The 20,697-nt window shown below is 43.5% G+C and overlaps 1 protein-coding gene across 1 annotated transcript in view; it reads right to left on the reverse strand.

Annotated features, from left to right (window-relative positions):
* Nucleotides 1–8,165: 8,165 nt before the first annotated feature.
* ABLIM2 (actin binding LIM protein family member 2) overlaps nucleotides 8,166–20,697 on the reverse strand; it is a 431,671-nt gene continuing 419,139 nt past the window's right edge. The window contains exon 21 of the mRNA XM_029591702.1: nucleotides 8,166–14,035. Coding sequence (XP_029447562.1) covers nucleotides 13,922–14,035 — 114 coding nt within the window. The 3' untranslated portion in view covers nucleotides 8,166–13,921. The remainder of the gene's footprint in view (nucleotides 14,036–20,697) is intronic.

Consider the following 20,697-nt stretch of genomic DNA (forward strand, 5'->3'; position numbering starts at 1 on the left):
TTCTCACGTGGTCAGCGCGGGGACCCAGTGGCGCGGGGGCCCAGCCTCATCGGCATGCATTTGCATGTGCTGAGCGCTATTTGTTTCCTGGCACATTGGATGCGCATTGTGGAGATGCTAATCCCCTTATAGCATAAGGGGCTGTGTATTCGCCTACACAGCCCGCGTCCAGCTGCAGGTTAAACAGTGCGCTCAGCTAAGCGTACTGTATTGCATTAGCCCCATGGTTTCTTAGTGCTCAGAACTGGAATAAAATTACTTGGGCTAATGTTAGTCTATGGGACTGAACTTGAGGTTGTAATGTTGGGGTCCTGCACTCAGAATATACGCCCCTAAAACACAATGGGCTGGATTTTCAAAAGGTTACGCGCATAAATCCAGAGGATTTATGCACATAACCGGCCTTATGCGCGCCAGGCCTATTTTCAAAATGCCCGGGGGCGCACGTAAAACCCCGGAACGCATGTAAGTCCCGGGGCTTTACAAAAGGGGCGGGGTGTGGGCGGGGAGGTCAGGGCATGGGCAGGGCCAGAGGCCTGCAACACAGCACCCATTGCCGCTGTGTCGAGGGATCGCATGCCGGCAGGTAGGATAAAACGTTTGGGGGGGTTAGAGTAGGGCTAGGGGGGGAAAGATTAGGGGAAGGGGTGGGAAGGTCAGGCTAGGGGGAAGGGAACGGAGGAAGGCAGTGCGGCTCGGCAAGCGCAAGGTGCACAATTGTGAACCCCCTTGCGTGCACCAGCCCCGGATTTTATAACATGCGCGTGCATGTTATAAAATCGGGCGTGCATGTGCACGCGCACCTGTAGGCCCAACGCACATGTTATAAAATCTACCCCAATTTGTGCAGAAATCAAGTTTTCTGTGCATAAAGCAAGTTGTATGTAGAGAAAATGCTTTGCACACCAATTTCTATGCATACATTTTGTCATACATGCAGAGACACTTTGTGCTCAGAAAATATGTTTTTTGTGCAAGAATCATATTTTGTGCAGGCTAAGCATGTCGTCTGTGCTTTCTAAACTCCCAATGCATTAGCATACCATTAGCTTACTGCACTGGGACTTACATTTTTTTCCACGTGCGTTGCAAAACTATGCGCTGAATTTCAGCACACAGTTTAAATGCACATCTTATTACATCAGCCCCTTAAAATGAAACTGAGGAAAAAATGACTCTGTTACCAGAGGACAATAATATTGTGCTTGAATAAATAGAAGCAAAGCCAACTTTTTCTATCAAACTCTGAATTCAGCCCTAAAGAAGTGAGCTAATAGCAGCCTTTGGTTTATAGCAAAGGACTCTTTAGTAAATTACATTTAATATTAAGGCTATAGAGAAAGCGATGCCACAGAATATGGCAATAAAGAGAAGCACTTGGACATTGCTTTAGTAAAATGTGAAGGAGATCTTCTAAGAAGGAGCACAAAGCTTATGATATGACAGAATCAGAGTTTCACAACAGTGGAGAGTAAAGAACATGCCATCATTAGAAGCATGTGTTACATCACTGTAGGAGTTTAGTAAGCCCCCGTGTTGCTTGCTAGATGCTGCAATCACTTGCAAGCATTCTGAACCTGCACTGTGTGTTGCAATCTGGTGCAAGAGCTTTCTGCTTTGTCTCTGTTGGTAGCCGGCTGATATGACAAACCTTCAGGCGTCATCTCTCCTCCTGCCATGACTGCCCGATAAGATCATTTGTTTGCACAGGATGACCTCATCTGCAGGGGAATCTAAAAATTGCTTACATTTATTTTAAGCTGTCTCCATGCTTGCAAAATGAAGCCCAAACCTATATATTTTTGCTCAATGCACTTTTAATCAAAACATATATTCTTTGGACAGTGTAAAGACAAAGACGGTTATGGCATGTGCAAACACAAAAAGTAATTTATTTAGACAGCGCTGACATGCATACTCTTGGACAGCACTGTCATGGTCCTCCAGTTGTGAATCAAGGGAAGAAACAGCTCTGCATCTCACTCACTCAAAACTCAGGCATAACAAGTAGAAAGAATGCAGTGACGTTCAGGCCACTGAATCAGTTACAGCATACAATTTACTGTTTCAGACAGTTTTAGATTGTATTCATCAGAGGTCAAATCAGCGTTAAAATAACAAAACCTAGAGCTAGGCAAAATTAAAGGGTAACATCAGTTTACCAGCTTTTGTAATATTCTCCGTTTCAGGAAAATACATTGAAAAGTGCACTTTCCAGAAATCTCAGGCAAACAGAAAATGTACTTTACAAACACTAACGCTGTCAGCATGGACAGCCTGAGATGATCCCTGACTGATTTACATGCCTAACCCTAAAGCAAGAGCATATCATATCACCAAGATTATTACCCTGGTAGTGCTTGGTTTACTAGCGGATGGAAACATTTTCTTTTTTTTTTTTTTAAACTTAAATTATTAAATAAAAGACAAACCAATGAATATGTGACCACAAAGGTAGGTCAGGATATGCAGATATATTTCAGTAAAGATAGCAGAATCTTGCTCCCACCAGCTCAGTGACTCAGGAGGATACCATCATATTTTTGAAAAGCTAGCAATGTGAAATTATTGCAGGGCACAAGGACAAAAATGGGATAAATCATATAGGAACAGGAGTATCATTTTGTTAATAGATATATATATATATATTTTATTTTTTTTTTTAACATATAGCAGTGAGTTTGAGTGATGAAATTCCTATGGCAGTGATTGTGAGTAATGAAATATACCATTATTTAACACTTATTAGTTTGCAACTATGAGCAGTACTTTAATAAGAAGAGTTATTTTCACATGCACACACAAACACCCATATATATATATATATATATATATATATATATACTTCCAACTTTATATATACAGCTGGTGGTAACTGCATAATTCCTACTAAAGGGTTCAGCTGTAGGCTGCCATTTTTGGTGAAATCTCTTGACAATAAGGTTTCTGAAATCTCATAATGCAGGAGTTCTAGAAGCTGTATTGATCCTGGAAAGAGCTGGAGTCTTTGTAGTTTGTAATCATTTTTCATCTTAGGCTAACAGGAGAATATCCACAGGTGCTGGGGTATAAAAGCTTTTAAAGTTACTTAAGTCCATCATTCAGGTGGGTGCTACATTAGGAGGAGGACGCAGTTAAAGAGGTTAGGGCTGTTCAGCTTGGAAAAGAGGCAGCTTGGGGGGAGGGATATGATAGAGGTCTGTAAAATCATGAGAGGAACAGAACGGGTAAATGTGAATCAGTTTCTTACTCTTTCAGACAATAGAGGGCACTCCATGACGTTAGCAAGTAGCACATTTAAAACAAATCAGAGAAAATGTTTTTCACTCAGCACACAATTAAGCTCTGGAATTTGTTGCCGGAGGATGTGGTTAGGGCAGTTAGTGTAACTGGGTTTGAAAAGGTTTGGATACGTTCCTGGAGGAGAAGTACATATACTAGGGATGTGCATTGTTTTTTTGATGAATTAAAATATCGTACGATATTTCCTAATTTGTCATGTATTGGAGGTCCCCGAAAATGATAGGAAAACCCCATGAAATTTTGTGAGGTTTTCTTATTGTTTTTTTTTTTTGGGGGGGGGGGGGAGAAAGGGCACACAGGAAAAAAAAAACCCAAACCCACCCCAACCCTTCAGATCTAATTATTTACAATCCCCCACCCTCCCGAATCCCCCAAAACTTGCCTAAAGTCCCTGGTGGTCCAGCGGGGGTCCCTGGAGCGATGTCCCCTTCTTGGGCCGTCGGCTGCCACTAATCAAAATGGCGCCAATGGCCCTTTGCCCTTACCATATCACTGGGGCTATCGGTGCCATTGGCCAGCCCCTGTCACATGGAAGGAGCAATGGATGGCCCGCGCCATTTTTTAAGATGGCGCCGGCCGTCCATTGCTCCTACAATGTAACAGGGGCCGGCCAATGGCACCGATAGCCCCTGTCACATGGTAAGGGCAAAGGGCTTCCGGCGCCATTTTGTTTACTGGCAGCCGACGGCCCGAGAGCGGGAGATCACTCCTGGGACCCCTGTTGGACCACCAGGGACCTTAGGCAAGTTTTGGGGGAGTCGGGAGGGTGGGGGATTGTAAATAATTAAATCTGAAGGATCGGGGTGGTTTGTTTTTTTTTCGGATCGGGACAGCCGAAAAAAACAACGGTCAGAATCGCGGGAAACTAAATTTCCCGCGGTTCTACGAAACCGGAAACGATTGCCGGTACGATACACATCTCTAACATACACTGCTATTAATCAAGTTCACTAAGAGAATAGCCACTGCTATTACTGGCATTAGTAGCATAGGATCTATTTAATGTTTGGGTAAATGCCAGGTACTCATAACTTGGATTGGCCACTGTTGGAAACAGAATGCTGGGCTTGATGGACACTCAGTCTGAACCAGTATGGCAATTTCTTATATTCTTGGAACTGAAAGGTGAGTTGGGGTAGGAGAGTGACCATATCTTTTCCTCATTTGCTTGTTGATTGAGCTGTGTGTAGGACATAGCCATTTTTATCTGGTTAATAAAGTCTTTTTGTATTTTATTTTCCCCTCCGCTACATTTTATTTTTGTATGTATGCAGGTACTCTGCTGTTGGACATTAGACCCTGTTCTGGGGAAGCATACGCCGGCAGCCGGCTAGTGCGTGGAACTTACTGCTGCTCAAAGGAGCAGATAAGTTAAATATTAAAAAAAAAAACCTTAGGGTAAGTTTAGGGGTTGGGGAGGAGAGGGGAAAAGGGAGGAAGAATAGGTAGGGGGATAGGAAAGTTCCCTCTGAGTCCGCGTCCATGTATGCGCACCGGGAACCACGGGCATGTTTTAAAATCTACCCTTAAGTGTGTAAATGGGCTTTTGAAAATTGCTACGATTGTATGTTAAATTTCAAGTGTAAATCCTTTGAATTTTACCTCCTTAAAGGTAAGTTTTAAAACCTGCGCATAGGCTTCCATGTGTGCACAGTTCCCGGCGTGCGCACATGGACCCGCCGATTTTATAACCATACATGCGTTGACGCGCGCATGTTATAAAATCCGCTACCCGCGCACACATGCGCATCCAATTCTCGGCATTCTAACTTCCCTGTTGGTTTTATTCTTAGGTAGAGACAACCAAAAAATTGGGCACTCAAAAGTTCAATTAAATCAAATAACACTAAGGCAAAAAAAAGGACCTTTTACATTTTACCCTTGGATCTTGGCACCAAATTTCAAAGGGAACATAAGCATGTGTGTTCCCTTTGAAAACTGCTTTGGGTACAAATTACCCGCAGACATTAGCACCTGCTTTTAGTGCAGGCAAAACTGTGGTGGAAAATAACACTCAGGGATGTGAAACTTTACTCTTCGTACGTTGTTTTTGGAACCCATCCAAAACATGCCCCCTCCCTCAATCTGACTAAAAGCATTTGTGCCGTGGAACTCCATGCACACTTCCAGCCAAACCGAGGGACAGCAGATTTCCAACAGATGCTTTACCCAGGTAAATGGAGTTGAAAATTGCCCTCAGATTGGCTTAATATATTTTGTGTGCTTTTTGAAATGGAAGGTATTCCACACTCATTATGTTTGGTTTTTTTCTCCCACAAATGTCTGCTCTACTGCTGTCTGGGCTGTGTTCATGTTTTGCATGTATGAAAGTGATGCCTGCATGATTGTCTGATAGGAGCCGACACAGCAGTGCTCTGATTCACTTACATTGCTAATGGAGTGAGAAAGATGAAGATTTAAAAAAAAAAAAAAAAAAAAAAAACCTTAAAAACTTATATTTTGCCTGAGAACTTAAGGCTGGATTTTCTATCTTCGCAAAGTTTTCTGAATCGCGCGGTAATGGGGGGTGGGGAGGTGAAGCGGGGGTGCGGGCCTGCGAAAGCCGGCAGCGATCGCACCACCGCGGTGTTATCGCTGCCGGCTTTCGCACCCGTGAAAGGTGGTGCTATTGGGTGTGCTACCGGCGGCGATAACGGGTCTTACCTTATCGCCGCCGGTGAAGTTTCCGCCGCGTCTGCCCCGACGCCGCCCCGACTCCTCCTCTTCCGGTCCCAACGCCACCCCGACTCCGCCCCTGTCTAGCTATCGCGTGCAAAAAGTCCCTTTTCTCATGCGATAGGGATAGAAAATGATCCCCTTAGGTAGAAATCAGAACAAACAAGGGGAAACCTAATTTGTTTGCCAAGTGAGGTGTTGAAAAAAATGATTAGTAATGTTGCTTTAAGTAAAATAGAATATTAGTACTGTTTTAAGAGACATCACTGGCTTTTGCTCTCTACAATTTTATTAGATACTTGAAAGAATATACTTTCATAATATTAGTGTATCTACTGTCTATAGCGAAACTGTGTGTAAATACATGGGGGATTCAATAAATAAGGTGAATTTAAGCATAGCATCAAAACAGCTTAAATTCACCTTATTTATTGACTCCGCCTAGTATCTCTGAAATATTTGGGGGCCCATTGTAGAGTAATATAAAATTGATTTCTCATTGACAAAGGGTAATATATTAAGGGGCGGATTTTAAGAGCCCTGCTCGCCGGTGAGCCTATTTTACATAGGCTCACCGGCTCGCGCAGAGCCCCGGGACTCGCGTAAGTCCTGGGGTTTTCTGAGGGGAGCGTGTCGGGGGGGGGCGGGCCCAAACCGCGCGGCGTTTTCGGGGCGTGTCGGGAGCGTTCCGGGGGCGGGCCCGGGGGCGTGGCCGCGCCCTCCGGACCCGCCCCCAGGTTGCGTCCCGGCGCGCTAGCGGCCCGCTGGCGCGCGGGGATTTATGTCTCCCTCCGGGAGGCGTAAATCCCCCGACAAAGGTAAGGGGGGGTTTAGACAGGGCCGGGCGGGTGGGTTAGGTAGGGGAAGGGAGGGGAAGGTGAGGGGTCATTTCTTTTGTATAGTGCATGCTAAATATTTTAGTGCATACTAAAACTATTAACATGCATTAAGTAAATGTAATACATTTTAAATCATGTTAACGCACACTACCCGGCACACACACATGGACGCACCGATTTTATAACGTTTATAAAATCAGCAGGCCACACACACATGCGTGCCACATTTTGTAATCCACACGCGCAAGGGGGGATAGATTTTTGCTAGTTTTGCGCAGCAATGCATCGCGGCCTTCCCCAGTTCCTCCCAGACCGCTCCAATTAAGGAGCGGACTGGGAGGGAACTTCCCTACCCCCTACCCTAGTTTCCTTTCCCTTCCCCTCTCCCCAATCCCTAAGTCCTACCTTTTTTTTTTTTTTTCCCCATTTTACTTCAGGGCCCAACCTGGTAAGTTACACGCACCGGCAGCTGGCCGGTGTTGCGAGGTTCTGGGACAGCGATCAATGCCGCTGTCCCGGCCTGCCCCCTGCCCCTCCCCACCCAGAACACACCGCCAGGCCCGGTCCTTGCAAGAAGGCCGGCACGTGCGTGGTTGGGCCTTTTTAAAAATAGGCTTGGCGCATGCAAGGCCCGGCCACGTGCCTAAAGGCCGGATTTTACGCACGGGGGGGAAGGATTTAAAATCCGTCCGTTAGTGCACACGAAAACAAAATAACATAAAACAAAGCAAATAATCCAAAACGAAACAAATGAAAAGTTTTCAGCTGCACACCTCTATCTCAAAAACCAGTTTCTTTATGTAATGAGGAAAGTGAACGGGTAGTATGTAATTTTGAAATCCCGTTTGGGATGGAAGGTTTTATGTCTCCTCTCTTGCACCGCTCCTAATGTCTGGCAGACTGTGTTTTCTGCTGGTATATCATGAATAGCTTATACATTTACATGAAAAGGGTATTGTGGTGGTAGGGGAGCAGATGAAACACTGAAAACAGTGTGCTTAAACTATGGTCAGCGGGCGATTAAAAGTTGAAAAACCCACTGGCATGCGTTGCACCTTTGCTGAAATACAGTTCATGCGAGGGACATGGAAAAATCCAGCAGTGCAAAGTGCCATCTTGAAAAGTAAATACTATTAGGCTTTGTGTTCAGAATGCACACATGCTTATTTTTATAGTTGTAATCCTAAACAATCATTTACAGTAAACACTGCTGGTAGATGAGTAGAGTTACTGTACATTTTAATCCTGAAAAAAATATAGAAGAATGCTATATAGTATACTGTAAGATATACCATACAGTGAAAGTGTACACATCTAAGGTAGTGAAGATGCAAAGCACACCATAAATGATTAAAAAGTTTACTTTTTTATGTAACACTGCTAACATCACAGGTAAACTAGCAACTCACTTTAAAAATAAAGCAAGCCTAAACCAGGCAGTGACCACATTTCAATGGTATGAAATTCCTAGCTAGGTTATTTAACTTTCAAAATGGAGCAGGCACTAATATCAAACATTAGTAGACACCTTCCCCTCCCCTTCTTCACTTGCTCTTTTACAAAGGCAGTGTTTTACGTTGTGGACTTCTCCGCAAGTTTTACATCTCTGGTCTTGACAGGAATGTGCAGGTGTCATACTGCATGTATGGGATTTCTAGCATGTTTATATCTGATCTGCAAGTCACATTCTGCTGTGTTTAAAGCCGAATTATTATATTTCAGGTCCATTGCCACCTCAGAGCTGTTCAGTCATCTCAAGGATGTAAGGTTCAGGAGGGTGCCAGCTGTCTATTGGATGCTGGGGCACCTGTAGTACACATTTTCTCCACAAAGGCACAAAAGGACAAGATGTACTGAACGGCTTTTCCCATTTTGCGTCTATGGGGGAAAATGCTCGGTACCTTCGGCCCATAATCATCGTAACACTGATAGCAGCATAAAATACAGCAAATTTAAACCATGCAACAGGGCTGACATACCTTTGTTTCAATGTAAAACAGCACTCCAGGTGTGGAAATTTAAAGCACTTGTTTTGCACACCCTGTACATTTCTCCAGTTTTGAAACGTCTGCATTTTATTTTTGTTATAAATAAAATAAATACAATACTGAATTTTAAGAAAGGTCCTTAATATTTCAGATACAGGGCTGGCTGACTACCTAGCTAGTAGCACGATGGGCTCACACTGGGAAAGAACGACAGCGTTGTGCATGTCTAGTAACTCTGTACGAATGATGAGGAGTAGGAGTTCCGAGTTCTGGGAGCAGTAGTACCAAGAGAACATCGGCACTTGACTGGGGCTGGGAATACTGCCGATGGGTACCAAAGGGAGACAGGAATAGGAGCCACTTAAAAGTAACACCTGCTCATAGGCACTGAGTATAGTTTTGTAAGTGGCTGCATTTTGCCTTAAGGAAGTGGGGGGGGGGGGGGGAATGGGGGTCACTTCAGTTCCTGGTGGGTCAACAGAAAGAGATACTGCTCTACATTATTGTTAATGGGATTAGAGTGAAGCACCCTGGCTGGGATGACTGGAAGCAGGAACAGGCAGAAGGATCCTGAAAGGGTAACATAATAAAATAGTAATGACGGCACCCAGTCTGCCCAGCAAGGTTTTTTGTTTTCTTTTCTATTCTTAGGGTACTTATTGCTCTGTGCAGGGTATTCCAGTCAACACAGGATACTCTTTTCCTTCGTCTCTATTTAGCCACTAGGAATCCCATGTCCTTTTGAATTCCATTACTGTCCCTTTTCTCACTCCTTCCTCTGGGAGGACATTCCATGCATTCACCCCCCCTTTTCCATGAAGAAATGCTGTCTGATGTTGGTCCTGGCTTGCCGCCATCCCCCCCCCCCTTGGAGCTTCATATTATTACGACCCCTTGTTCAACAGTTTTCTTTCCATTGAAAAGTTTTGAGTCTTGTGCACTATTAATTATACCCTTTCAGATATTTAAAAGTCTGTATCCTATCTCCCTTGTCTATCCCCTCCTCCAGTGTATCTACCTATTTAGGCCCTTCAGCCTCATAACTCTTTTGGTGCAGGCCTCACACCATTTTGGTCGCCTTCCTTTGGACCGCTTCCATCCTGTCTCTATCCTTTCCAGGACTGAACAAAGTGGTCCAGATGAGACCTCAAAAACAGGGGCATTATTACCTCTTTCCCCTGCTGGTTATGCCTCTCTCTGTGCAGCCCGGCATCTCTCTGGCTTTAGCCACCACCTTGTCACACTGCTTCACTGTCAAATATTTAAAAAAAAAAAAAAACCCATAAAATCGATTTTGTGGAACAGGGCTGGCCTCACGGCTCAGGCACCAGCTCTGTGCTGTGGAGCAGGGGGCTTTAGGTTCAGCTTACCCCCTCTGACGGGAGACGGTCAGGCCTGGGTGCTCTCTGCAGAGGGGATTTGCTCAGGCCTGGGGAGAGAGGGAAGACCATTACAGTGGCAGGCCACATTATGCCATCCTATACATTTATTTTAGGATCTTATTTCTTCTGTGCTTGAGTTTGTTTCATTAATGGTCCATTTTGATGATTCTGCAGAACATCTGGAGTAAATGTATTCTCCATAAAGTTTGCATTGAGCGTGAATCCTCATGGAAGCAGCATACCTTGATGGTAAGAGCATCATAAAGCAGCTTAACAAAGAACTTATATTGCACCGCAGTGCTAGGCTTGGCGTACTTAGAAACCGGAGCTACTTTCTAAAATGACTTTTACTGCTAGCAGCTGTGACTAGTTACTTTGATAAGGGAATTATTATAACAATAGGTTGGCTTTCTTTATGTCCAGAAAGGGCTTCCCAAAAGTATAGAGACTGGAAAGAAAGTTTGAAGTTAGGAAGTCGGAAGTGGTGGGGATAGATTAGGGGAATTACAGGTGAAAAATAGTATCTTTTCTTATTGATCCTTTGCAGTGCGATTGTCACTGCTGGGTAGGATTGCCAGGTTTGCACATGGACAGGGAACTGTATGGCAGAATACTGGGTGGGTAATAGCAAAGAGCAAGGAACAAATGGGATCTCTTGTTGTTGTGTATAATATTAGGGATATTACTAATTTTAACCATTGTAAAATCTCTCTTGGAGCACATAAGCCCACTTCTTTGCTCCGTACAGATGTTAAGATTCTGGCAAAGCTTCTTCAGGTGAGGCTGGAATCTCTTCTCCCTTTTTTGGTACATCAGGACCAATCTGGTTTTGTCAAAGGCAGGAACTCTATTGCAAATATTAGGAAATTGTTTAACATCGTTCATTGGGCTAATAGCTTTCAGGTCCCAGGTCTGATTCTGGCCCTGGATGCAGGGAAGTCTTTTGACAGGGTCTCGTGGCCTTTTATGTTCATACAGCTGGAACATTTTCAATCCCCTCACCTCCACATGCCTTTATAGCGTGGATAGGTGCTCTTTATTCCCAGCCCAAGGCAAGAGTAATTGTCAATGGTTATTCTTTTTCATTCCGCATTTTGTCAGGTACCTGGCAGGGTTTCCACCTCTCACCTTTATGGTTTGATTTAGTAACTGAACCCCTGGCTCAGGCTATTTGACAGTCTAGTGAGATTTTGGGTTTCAATATTCGGGGCAATGTCATAAGATTTCATTGTATGCAGATGGTGCATTGCTATTTGTGTTTAACTCCCACAAGTCAGCTCTGCATAGTTTGGATATTCTGGATCAGTATGAAAATGTTTCTGGGTATAATGTAAAGGTTAATAAGTCTGAGATCTTTCCCATAGGGCCTCACTCAGTTATTCCCTACTGTTTGGTCAGATTTAAGTTGCAAGTTACTAAGTTAAAATATTTGGGGGTTGTTGTTTCTAAGAAGATAGCAACTTTATTTAGAATGAGCTACAGCTTGGTCCTTACTAAACTGAGGTCTGACTGTACACCTGGAAGGAATTGCCTGTGGCCTGGTCTAGGAGGATTAACATAAAAATGAATGTGTTGGCACATCTGCTGTCTTTATTTCAACCTGTTCCATTGCTATTCCTGAGTGGATATTTAGGGAACTTAATGGCTTAATTTCCAGTTTTATTTGGGTGAATAAGCCCTCCCGGATCAGGCTCAATACTTTGTGGCTGCCCAAACACAAGGGAGGAATGGCATTACCAAACTTTCAATGTTATTTCTGGGCTGCCTGTTTGATCTCTCTGTGAGACTGGACTGGTCATGTTCTTCGGGATGGTTTAGCCATTGAAAGAGCATTTGTGGTGCTTAAGGAGTTGACACATTTGGTGACTTTCTCACCATCGCATCTAATGGTTAGGACAACTTATACACACATACTTTGACCATATAGCATCAGGTGGTTAGGGTTGGGGAGGAGAAGCTGCTCCCCCCTTTTATTTATATGCCGTAACCCCATGATTTCCAAACAGTCCTTGTTTGACATCACTTTGGATTGTGACCTTCAGAAGCAATGCGACATATCTGCCAGTACCCGTTCTCAGTGCATTTTGCTTTCAAATTTCTTGACTAAATTGAAGAATGCTGGCTGGGATCCCCAGCAGTTTAATGTGGTGGAGTTGGCATTATACAGGACAGACCCTAAATCCAAAGTTAAGCCCATCTTTATGGTGTGCAGGGGTCTCCTGGAGGTAGTGGAGGATGAGTCCTGGTTTAAAATGCTAATACATAAATGGAATACTGAAATGTTACTTCGTCTGGATGAAGAGGACTGGGAGGTGCTATAGGAGGAGGCATTCAAGATTACTATACGCTGGAAAAGAGTATAGGAAAAGGCATTACTGGGATTCTGGCGGCCAGTTTCACTGGAGGCAAGCCACGGCTGTTAGTGAATCAGATGTTATTGGCTGCAAGGTTCACAATTTCTCAGTTCTGGAAGGGGATGTCTTGTCTGGAGAATTGGAGGGAGCAGCTTTTCGAGACAGCTCGTATTGAGAAACTTGCACATTCTCTCAAGTGGAAAAGTGAATTATAAGATTTTGTATGGGGCAGTGGCAGGTCGTATTCCACAGACAATGACTTTTCCTTAGTGTGAGGTTCATTTGGTGTTATCTTGTATTATTGACTCCCTATGTTTATTTTAACAGTGAATGTGTAAACCTTGATGTCTGTCTGTTTAAGAAATAAAAAGTAAAAAAAAAAAAAAACAACCATGTAGAATCTCGTGGATGGACTGAAACTTAAAAGTTGAATGAGCTAGGATTCAGCTACTATTTTTACTCCTGCAACTCTGCTTTCACGTCAAGTGTGAGTTTTATTCTGAGGCGAGGGCCATTTAAGTAACACTTCTCAAGTAAATCATGTTTCTGTTTCATATAGCATTACTCCTTTTGGTGAAATATATTTCTTTAACAAAATAAAACCTTTTGGGTTATTATGCAGGACAGGTAGTTATCATTCTGTCTGTGTGTGTGTACAAAGGCTCTTAAACAATAACTAACATCAACGTACAATGATCATGTTTAAGATTCTCTGTTAGATTAGCTTCCATTCCCAGAAGGAACCACTCACACACACAGCTGCAGTCATTACTGGCTAACATGCTTTTCTTTGGCCTTTTCCAAATATGTTTTTTTAGTCTGTCATCTATTGAGAAGACCTTTATGGTCACTATTGATTTTGTTTTTTTCTTCCTCCACCGCCATCATCATCATCATCGCAGTAATAACTGTGAAATATCTTGAAAACTCTGTTTGGTGGATTGTGTGTCAGAGCTGAACTCGTGGCTGCTCGCCTTTAAATCTTGTGTTGCGTCAAGCTTAATTTCAAGTGTAAGCAACAATGAACTTAAAGCTAGACGGTGGGTGCCCGATTCACTAGGTTTTCCTGCCTCTGCACCTAACCCCCACCCCCAGACACAGAATGGAGAAAAGCCTTAGTAAATCAGGCTCTTTGTGTAATATGAAATGACTAAATAACCATGAGCTACTGCGAGGAACCAGCTGGCCATGCAAGGATAGCAAGGTGTCTCAAATCAGATGCGTTTTCCTGGATTCTGGTCTTTCCCCTGCTTTATGGGGGGGTTTTTTTGTCCTTTGACTGACATAATGAAGCTGGGCAGTGTTCGGCAGCAAGCAGAGACGGTCGCCCTGGCAGGCTGCTTTCGCTCTGAAGAAGCACAGGGGACTCCTGGGAACAATCAGAAGAGCAGGGCTTTTTTCTTGAGGTCATTCCTTTTCCAAAGTGCCAGCCGGTCAAATTCTTCGATACTCATGCCAAAGACCTCCTGGAATTCTTCAGTGGACAAGTGTCTCTGGAAAGGAAAATGCAAAAGTACCTTAAGTGCTTTATGTTCAAGACTATGCTTATAATTTATGAGCATGTTATTTCCATACAACATTGCTGGATGGTGTGTGCAGTACTGAGCATAGATAATGCAGGGATATAATGAATGCCTAATATAAGCTGCAGAGGTAAAAACAGGTCAGGAAGGCATTAATGTAAGGTGGGCAATCTTCAAAAAGCCCCTGTGGCTGCAAACCACGTGGGTGATATAAACACACAGACTTTCTCCAAATTTTCAAAGGCAAAGCACATAAGTACTTTCCTTTGTCAGCTCACATGTAGTGCACACGTTAAAACGGCTCATGTGCTTTATACCTGCTCTTTGTGCAGGGGGCCAAGAGGGGGGGAAAATGTGAGGTCCATGCACTGTTTTCCTCCTCTGACCTAAACATGCTCAAAGGAATGTGCCTTTTAAATACGATTTAAAAGTATATATGCACCTTTTAGCTGCATTTGAAGAGAGCAGGTTTCAGCCTAGCCAATTTACCTGGGCAGATGGATTTGAAAATTGCCCTACCCATGCTTGATCATGAAAGAATAAATCATGAATGATGCTTCACTCGCAGTCAAGACTAATGAAGATTTCAACACAGTCAAATGAACCAGCACACACTGGACAATAAAATCTTACACAGCAGAATAGATTGCTTTTACTATAGGGAAAAGAGATATATAAATAAAACTCTCTTGACTTTTCTAAAGCTACACTTACACCCATGGCTGGTGCAGGGCATAGTCAAGTCATATAGTAAACGATGGAAGAAAAAGACCAGCTTGGTCCATTCAATCTGCCCAGTTGTGATTCTTCCACTTTGGGTAGATGAGCATATACATTTCTATATTCCATCCAATACCAGCAACCCAGCCCTCACATCTTCTACCTAAATTGTTAACCTACTTTCTTGCCACTGCCTTCTACATCAAACCCAAGCATGCATGCCCAGAATCTGTTAAAGCACTGGCCTCTACCACCTCTAGTGGTGGGCAATTTCAGGCCTTGTCACCTTCTATGAGCCTTACACTAAATCCAAAAGCCAGGGCCCCTGCCATGTCTTATTGCCAATATTTTTAGTAATCTACACAGCTACCAAAAACTGGCCTTCCCCTGTTCATTTAAAGCTTGGGTTTCAACCAAGGTTACTCCATGCAAGTTTCCCTTTCTTGTCTTATTACCAAGTTTTTCCAATAATCCTCACCGCTGTCAAAATTAGCAAAGTCATTGTCCAAAACATTAGGTCTTCCCAGGCTCATTGAAGTTTGGGTTTTAACCATAATCTCTACATGCAGATTACACGAATGCCTTCTTGAAATCCCAGTACAGCTGTATCCCTGCTCTTAAGGTTGTAATTGCCACTCTGTGCAGTCAGGGCCGGCGAAAGCAGAAGGTGAACTAGTTCTGCGCCTAGGACCCCGACCATTAGGGGGCGCGAGCCATGTGGGGCCACAAGTGGTGGAGCCAAAGAGGAGTGGAGATTCGGCAATCTCCACTCCTCGTTGCTGCTGTGGCACTGCCGCTTGCGGCCCCACATGGCACGCGCCCTCTAATGGGGGTTGGCAGCGCGACCGGGGGGGGGGGGGGCAGTGTGATAAGGGGAGGCAGGTGCAAGGCAGAAGATGCCTAACACGCCTAATCCCCTTGCACCGGCCTTGTGTGCAGGTTAGCCCAGTATCTTCTTGGAAGTCCAATGCAGCTTTGCCACTGTTTGAATCGTAACCACCATTCTGTGCAAATTATCCCTGGTCATTCATGCATTTGATTTCTAATCAGCCTTTACAATTTTATCTCAAAGTGATTAAAATATTTCAAAGACATGATAAATACAATAAAACCATTTATAGAATTAACATAAATCCTATAAATAAAATTAAAAAAATAATTTAAAAACAAATTCTTCCGAAAGCTGTGTGAAAAATATTATAATAAATGTTCTAAAAATGGAAAGAGTAGGAGACAGAGTTCCTTTGATAACAGGTTCCAGAGCATGGGAGCAATGAATGAAAATGCTTACTCCCTCATATTTTTCAGTCTTATCTCTTTTAATGATGGCATGCTAAACAAAGCCTTCTCCATTGATCTTAATGTCCAGATAAGAGCATAATTCACCAATCTTTCCCCTAAAAAGTTAGAGTTAACATTATCCAAGGCTTTAAGGAGTGAATTTTCAAAGGGGTTTTACGTGTACACATATCATAAGTAGCCAGGGCTACTTATGATATGTGTACACGTAACTGTACACAGAACTGTACACGTAACTGTACACGTAACTGTACACAGAACTGTACACGTAACTGTACACAGAATGAGGAGGGGGCATCACGTTACTGTGATGCCCCCTCCTCATTCTGTTTTTCTTATGCTTAATTTGTATTGCTTTTCCAGTCAGGGCCAGTGCAAGTGAACTAGGCCACCTAACTGAACCTTACAGCTTTGTGCCCCATCCTCCCCCATGGCTCTTTCCACACAATTAAAAACTATACATTTATAATAAAAGATTTTACATGAAAAAGGACATTCAAAGTATTAGCTTGAGGTAAAAATATCACAACAGTATGTATATTGTATTTAGTCTGCAAAAAAGACACTTGAAACCCATAGGGTATTAGGCCTATTGTAACGCTTGTTGGGTGTGGACTTGGTCCTCAGAAAGTGATGAGTAAACTGAATTACAATTACAATATATTAAACTTCCCATATCAAAACCGCACTAAGTGCTAGCACTTAACCTTAGCTATGAAAAAGCAGCACTGCAAATATTACACCGGATCCTAAAACACCAATTCACCTCTTATTAGGAATTCACGTCAGACTACTATAGAGCCTTATATAGAAACCATACACTAGCAGAATACCTTACCTTAGTCACACATGCTAGAAAAAACCTCACCAAATACATAATAAAAAGACCTTAAAGTATAAATAGAAATTTGCAGACAAAACTGAACTGGAAACTACAACAAACCAAACTCTACATGCACTGCAACAATAGAAAAACAGGAACATCACCATTCCTCATAAAACATTAAATAATAAAATCAAGAAAATTAAAACAATCATAATAGTAAAACTAATAAAAAGAATAAAATATTTCAAAACAGCTAATGAAGAGAGCATTCAATAATTGAAAACATATAATTTTTTTAAATTTCCCAAATACTATTTAAAAACAACATCAAATAACAACTGAAAACTAAAACCAAAAAGGATAAAAACATATCCCACAGTTTCCATATCTGGGAACTTTTGATTTCTGGTCACCCTGAGATTATTATGGATTAGTGAAAGGGGGAGTGAGGTGGACAGATTTTTTCCTCTCTCATATACAAACACATGTCAGTCCTCACATTCACACAGTCCCTCTCACATACACACACATGCACCCCCTTTCTCACATACACCCACTCATATGCTCTTACACATTCTCCCTGTCCCCCCCATACCCACACTCCCTCTGTCACTCATGTTTCCACTTTCACACACATAGCTCCCTCTCTCACACCTACATATGCTCTCTCTCTACATATCCTCCCTACCTCTCTCACAATATATACACCCTATCTCTCTCACATGCTCACACACACTCACATGTGCCTTATATCAAAGGTGTACAATCTCACACACTCTCTCACATGCTCACACACAAATGCTTCCTCTCTCAGGCACACATGCTTACAGACACATGCACCCTATCTTACAAGCATATACTCCTTAGGGATGTGAATCGTGTCCTCGATCGTCTTAACGATCGATTTCGGCTGGGAGGGGGAGGGAATCGTATTGTTGCCGTTTGGGGGGCTAAATATCGTGAAAAATCGTGAAAAATCAAAAAAACGTAAAATCGCAAAACCGGCACATTAAAACCCCCTAAAACCCACCCCCGACCCTTTAAATTAAATCCCCCACCCTCCCGAACCCCCCCCCAAATGACTTAAATAACCTGCGGGTCCAGCGGCGGTCCGGAACGGGCTCCTGCTACTGAATCTTGTTGTCTTCAGCCGGCGCCATTTTCCAAAATGGCGCCGAAAAATGGCGGCGGCCATAGACGAACACGATTGGACGGCAGGAGGTCCTTCCGGACCCCCGCTGGACTTTTGGCAAGTCTTGTGGGGGTCAGGAGGCCCCCCCAAGCTGGCCAAAAGTTCCTGGAGGTCCAGCGGGGGTCAGGGAGCGATTTCCCGCCGCGAATCGTTTTCGTACGGAAAATGGCGCCGGCAGGAGATCGACTGCAGGAGGTCGTTCAGCGAGGCGCCGGAACCCTCGCTGAACGACCTCCTGCAGTCGATCTCCTGCCGGCGCCATTTTCCTCCTGACCCCCACAAGACTTGCCAAAAGTCCAGCGGGGGTCCGGAAGGACCTCCTGCCGTCCAATCGTGTTCGTCTATGGCCGCCGCCATTTTTCGGCGCCATTTTGGAAAATGGCGCCGGCTGAAGACAACAAGATTCAGTAGCAGGAGCCCGTTCCGGACCGCTGCCGTTCCGGACCGCCGCTGGACCCGCAGGTTATTTAAGTCATTGGGGGGGGGGGGTTCGGGAGGGTGGGGGATTTAATTTAAAGGGTCGGGGGTGGGTTTTAGTGTGCCGGCTCACGATTCTAACAATTTATAACGATAAATCGTTAGAATCTCTATTGTATTGTGTTCCATAATGGTTTAAGACGATATTAAAATTATCGGACGATAATATTTTTATCGTCCTAAAACGATTCACATCCCTAATACTCCTTATCTCTCTCTCACACACACACACACCTACAAACACACACATGCTCTCACTGGTTTCTCTCTTCTTTGGCCAACAGGGATCCGGGACCTCATTTTCACTTGGGCCACTGGGTTGTTTGGGATCCCCCTGTAGCCATGGGATCCCCCTCTGCTTGGGCCACTGGGTGGGGCATCCTCTTTATTTAGCCTGCCAGGTGGGATGTGGAATGAGATCTCACTGCAGCCATGGGCTCTCCCTTTCACTTGGCCCACCACATGGGATTGAATTCCCCAGGACACATGGGGCCTCCTCTTCACTTGGGCCGCCCAGCAGTCACAGGGCCTCTTTTTCAATTGGATCTCTGGGTAGGGCCACTGGGTGGGATGGGATACTCTGGGATCCACAGGCCTCCTTTTCACTTTGCCCGCCAAGTGGGATGGGATCCCTTGATAGCCCTGGGCCCTCCTCTTTACTTGGGCTGCAGAACAGAATGGGATCACTAGCAGCCTTGGGATCTCCTCTTCACTTGTCCACAGGGCATGATGGCAACCCCCAATGGCCACAAGGCCTCTTCATTTAATTGTTTTATATATTGCAAATCCAAAATTTTAAGCAGTAAACAAAAATAATCATAAAACACATAAATAAAATATCAAACAATACATTACAAACATGCAGTACATACATCTGCCTAAAATAACAGCACAGCACAGCACATGACAAATGATCCTGTCAATATACAGTAATACGGATGGTTCCTAAAAATTAATTTAATTAAGACCTTCAGCAATCTGGCTAGCAGAAACCTATTCGCTTGGTAACCTTAACCCTGCTGCCCAAAAGCTTGGACAAACAGCAGTGCTTTAATATTTTTTGAATGTTGCCAAACAGGTTCCTACTCTCAAGTAATGAAGCTTTCCATAATGATGGACCTGCAAATGAAAAAGGGTTTTCACGTGTTTTTCACAGTCTTCAAAGATGGCATGTCCAGAAAATTCTGGCCTGATGACCTAAGTGCATGAGTAGAACAGTACATTTTTAACAAGAGCTTCGGGTGCTTCAGAGCTTAGGGCCTTGTGAATCAGAACCAAGATCTTAAAATTCACCTGATACTGAATTGGTAGTCAATGAAGATCAGCCAAAATATGCATGATGTGATCACACAGCCTTGCTCCCACGACAACTTTTGCTGCAGCATTTTGGGCTAGCGGCAGGTCCCTAGTGGCTGCTGCTGGAGGACACATATATTTTGAATTGGCATAGTCTAGATAATTGAGCACGAGCATCTGCATCACTGATCTTAAGTAACTGAATGACAAACAAGGCTTCAGTATACACAGAAGATGTATCTTAAAGAAGACAAGCTTGACCACATTTTTAATATGATGATGAAATGATAGCCCAGTATAAAAAATGACACCTAAATTACGTACATAATTAGAATAGGTATATTTTTGCCCTCACAAAGAAAGGAAGAAGGTGTTGAATCAGACAAGATGTGTTGACATGTCAGAGGAACCAAAGCAAATCATGGTGAACCAGAAAGACATAATACAGCAAAATGACAAACTAAAGAGTAATAAACCACCGGGGTCAGATTGTATGCAGCCCAGAGCTCTGGAAGAACTAAAACATGAAACTGCAGGCTTGTTACTAGCAATCTGAAACTTTTCATTCAAATTAGCTGTGCTACACGAGGACTGGAATGTGGCCAATGTAACACCAGTTTTTATAAAGGGTTCCAAGGGTGATTTGGGAAATTACAGACCGGTGAGCTTGATGGTACAAACTACTCTGAAGAAGAAAGTTACTGGCCCATTATACAGATTATGGGGCAAAGCCAACATGGATTTAGCAAAAGGAAGTCTTGCCTTAGAAATCTGTTAGATATTTTTGAAGGAGGTTAATAAACACGTGGCAAGGGTGAATCA

Source organism: Rhinatrema bivittatum, chromosome 1 (genome assembly GCF_901001135.1).
Source record: "Rhinatrema bivittatum chromosome 1, aRhiBiv1.1, whole genome shotgun sequence".
Classification (NCBI taxonomy): domain Eukaryota; kingdom Metazoa; phylum Chordata; class Amphibia; order Gymnophiona; family Rhinatrematidae; genus Rhinatrema; species Rhinatrema bivittatum.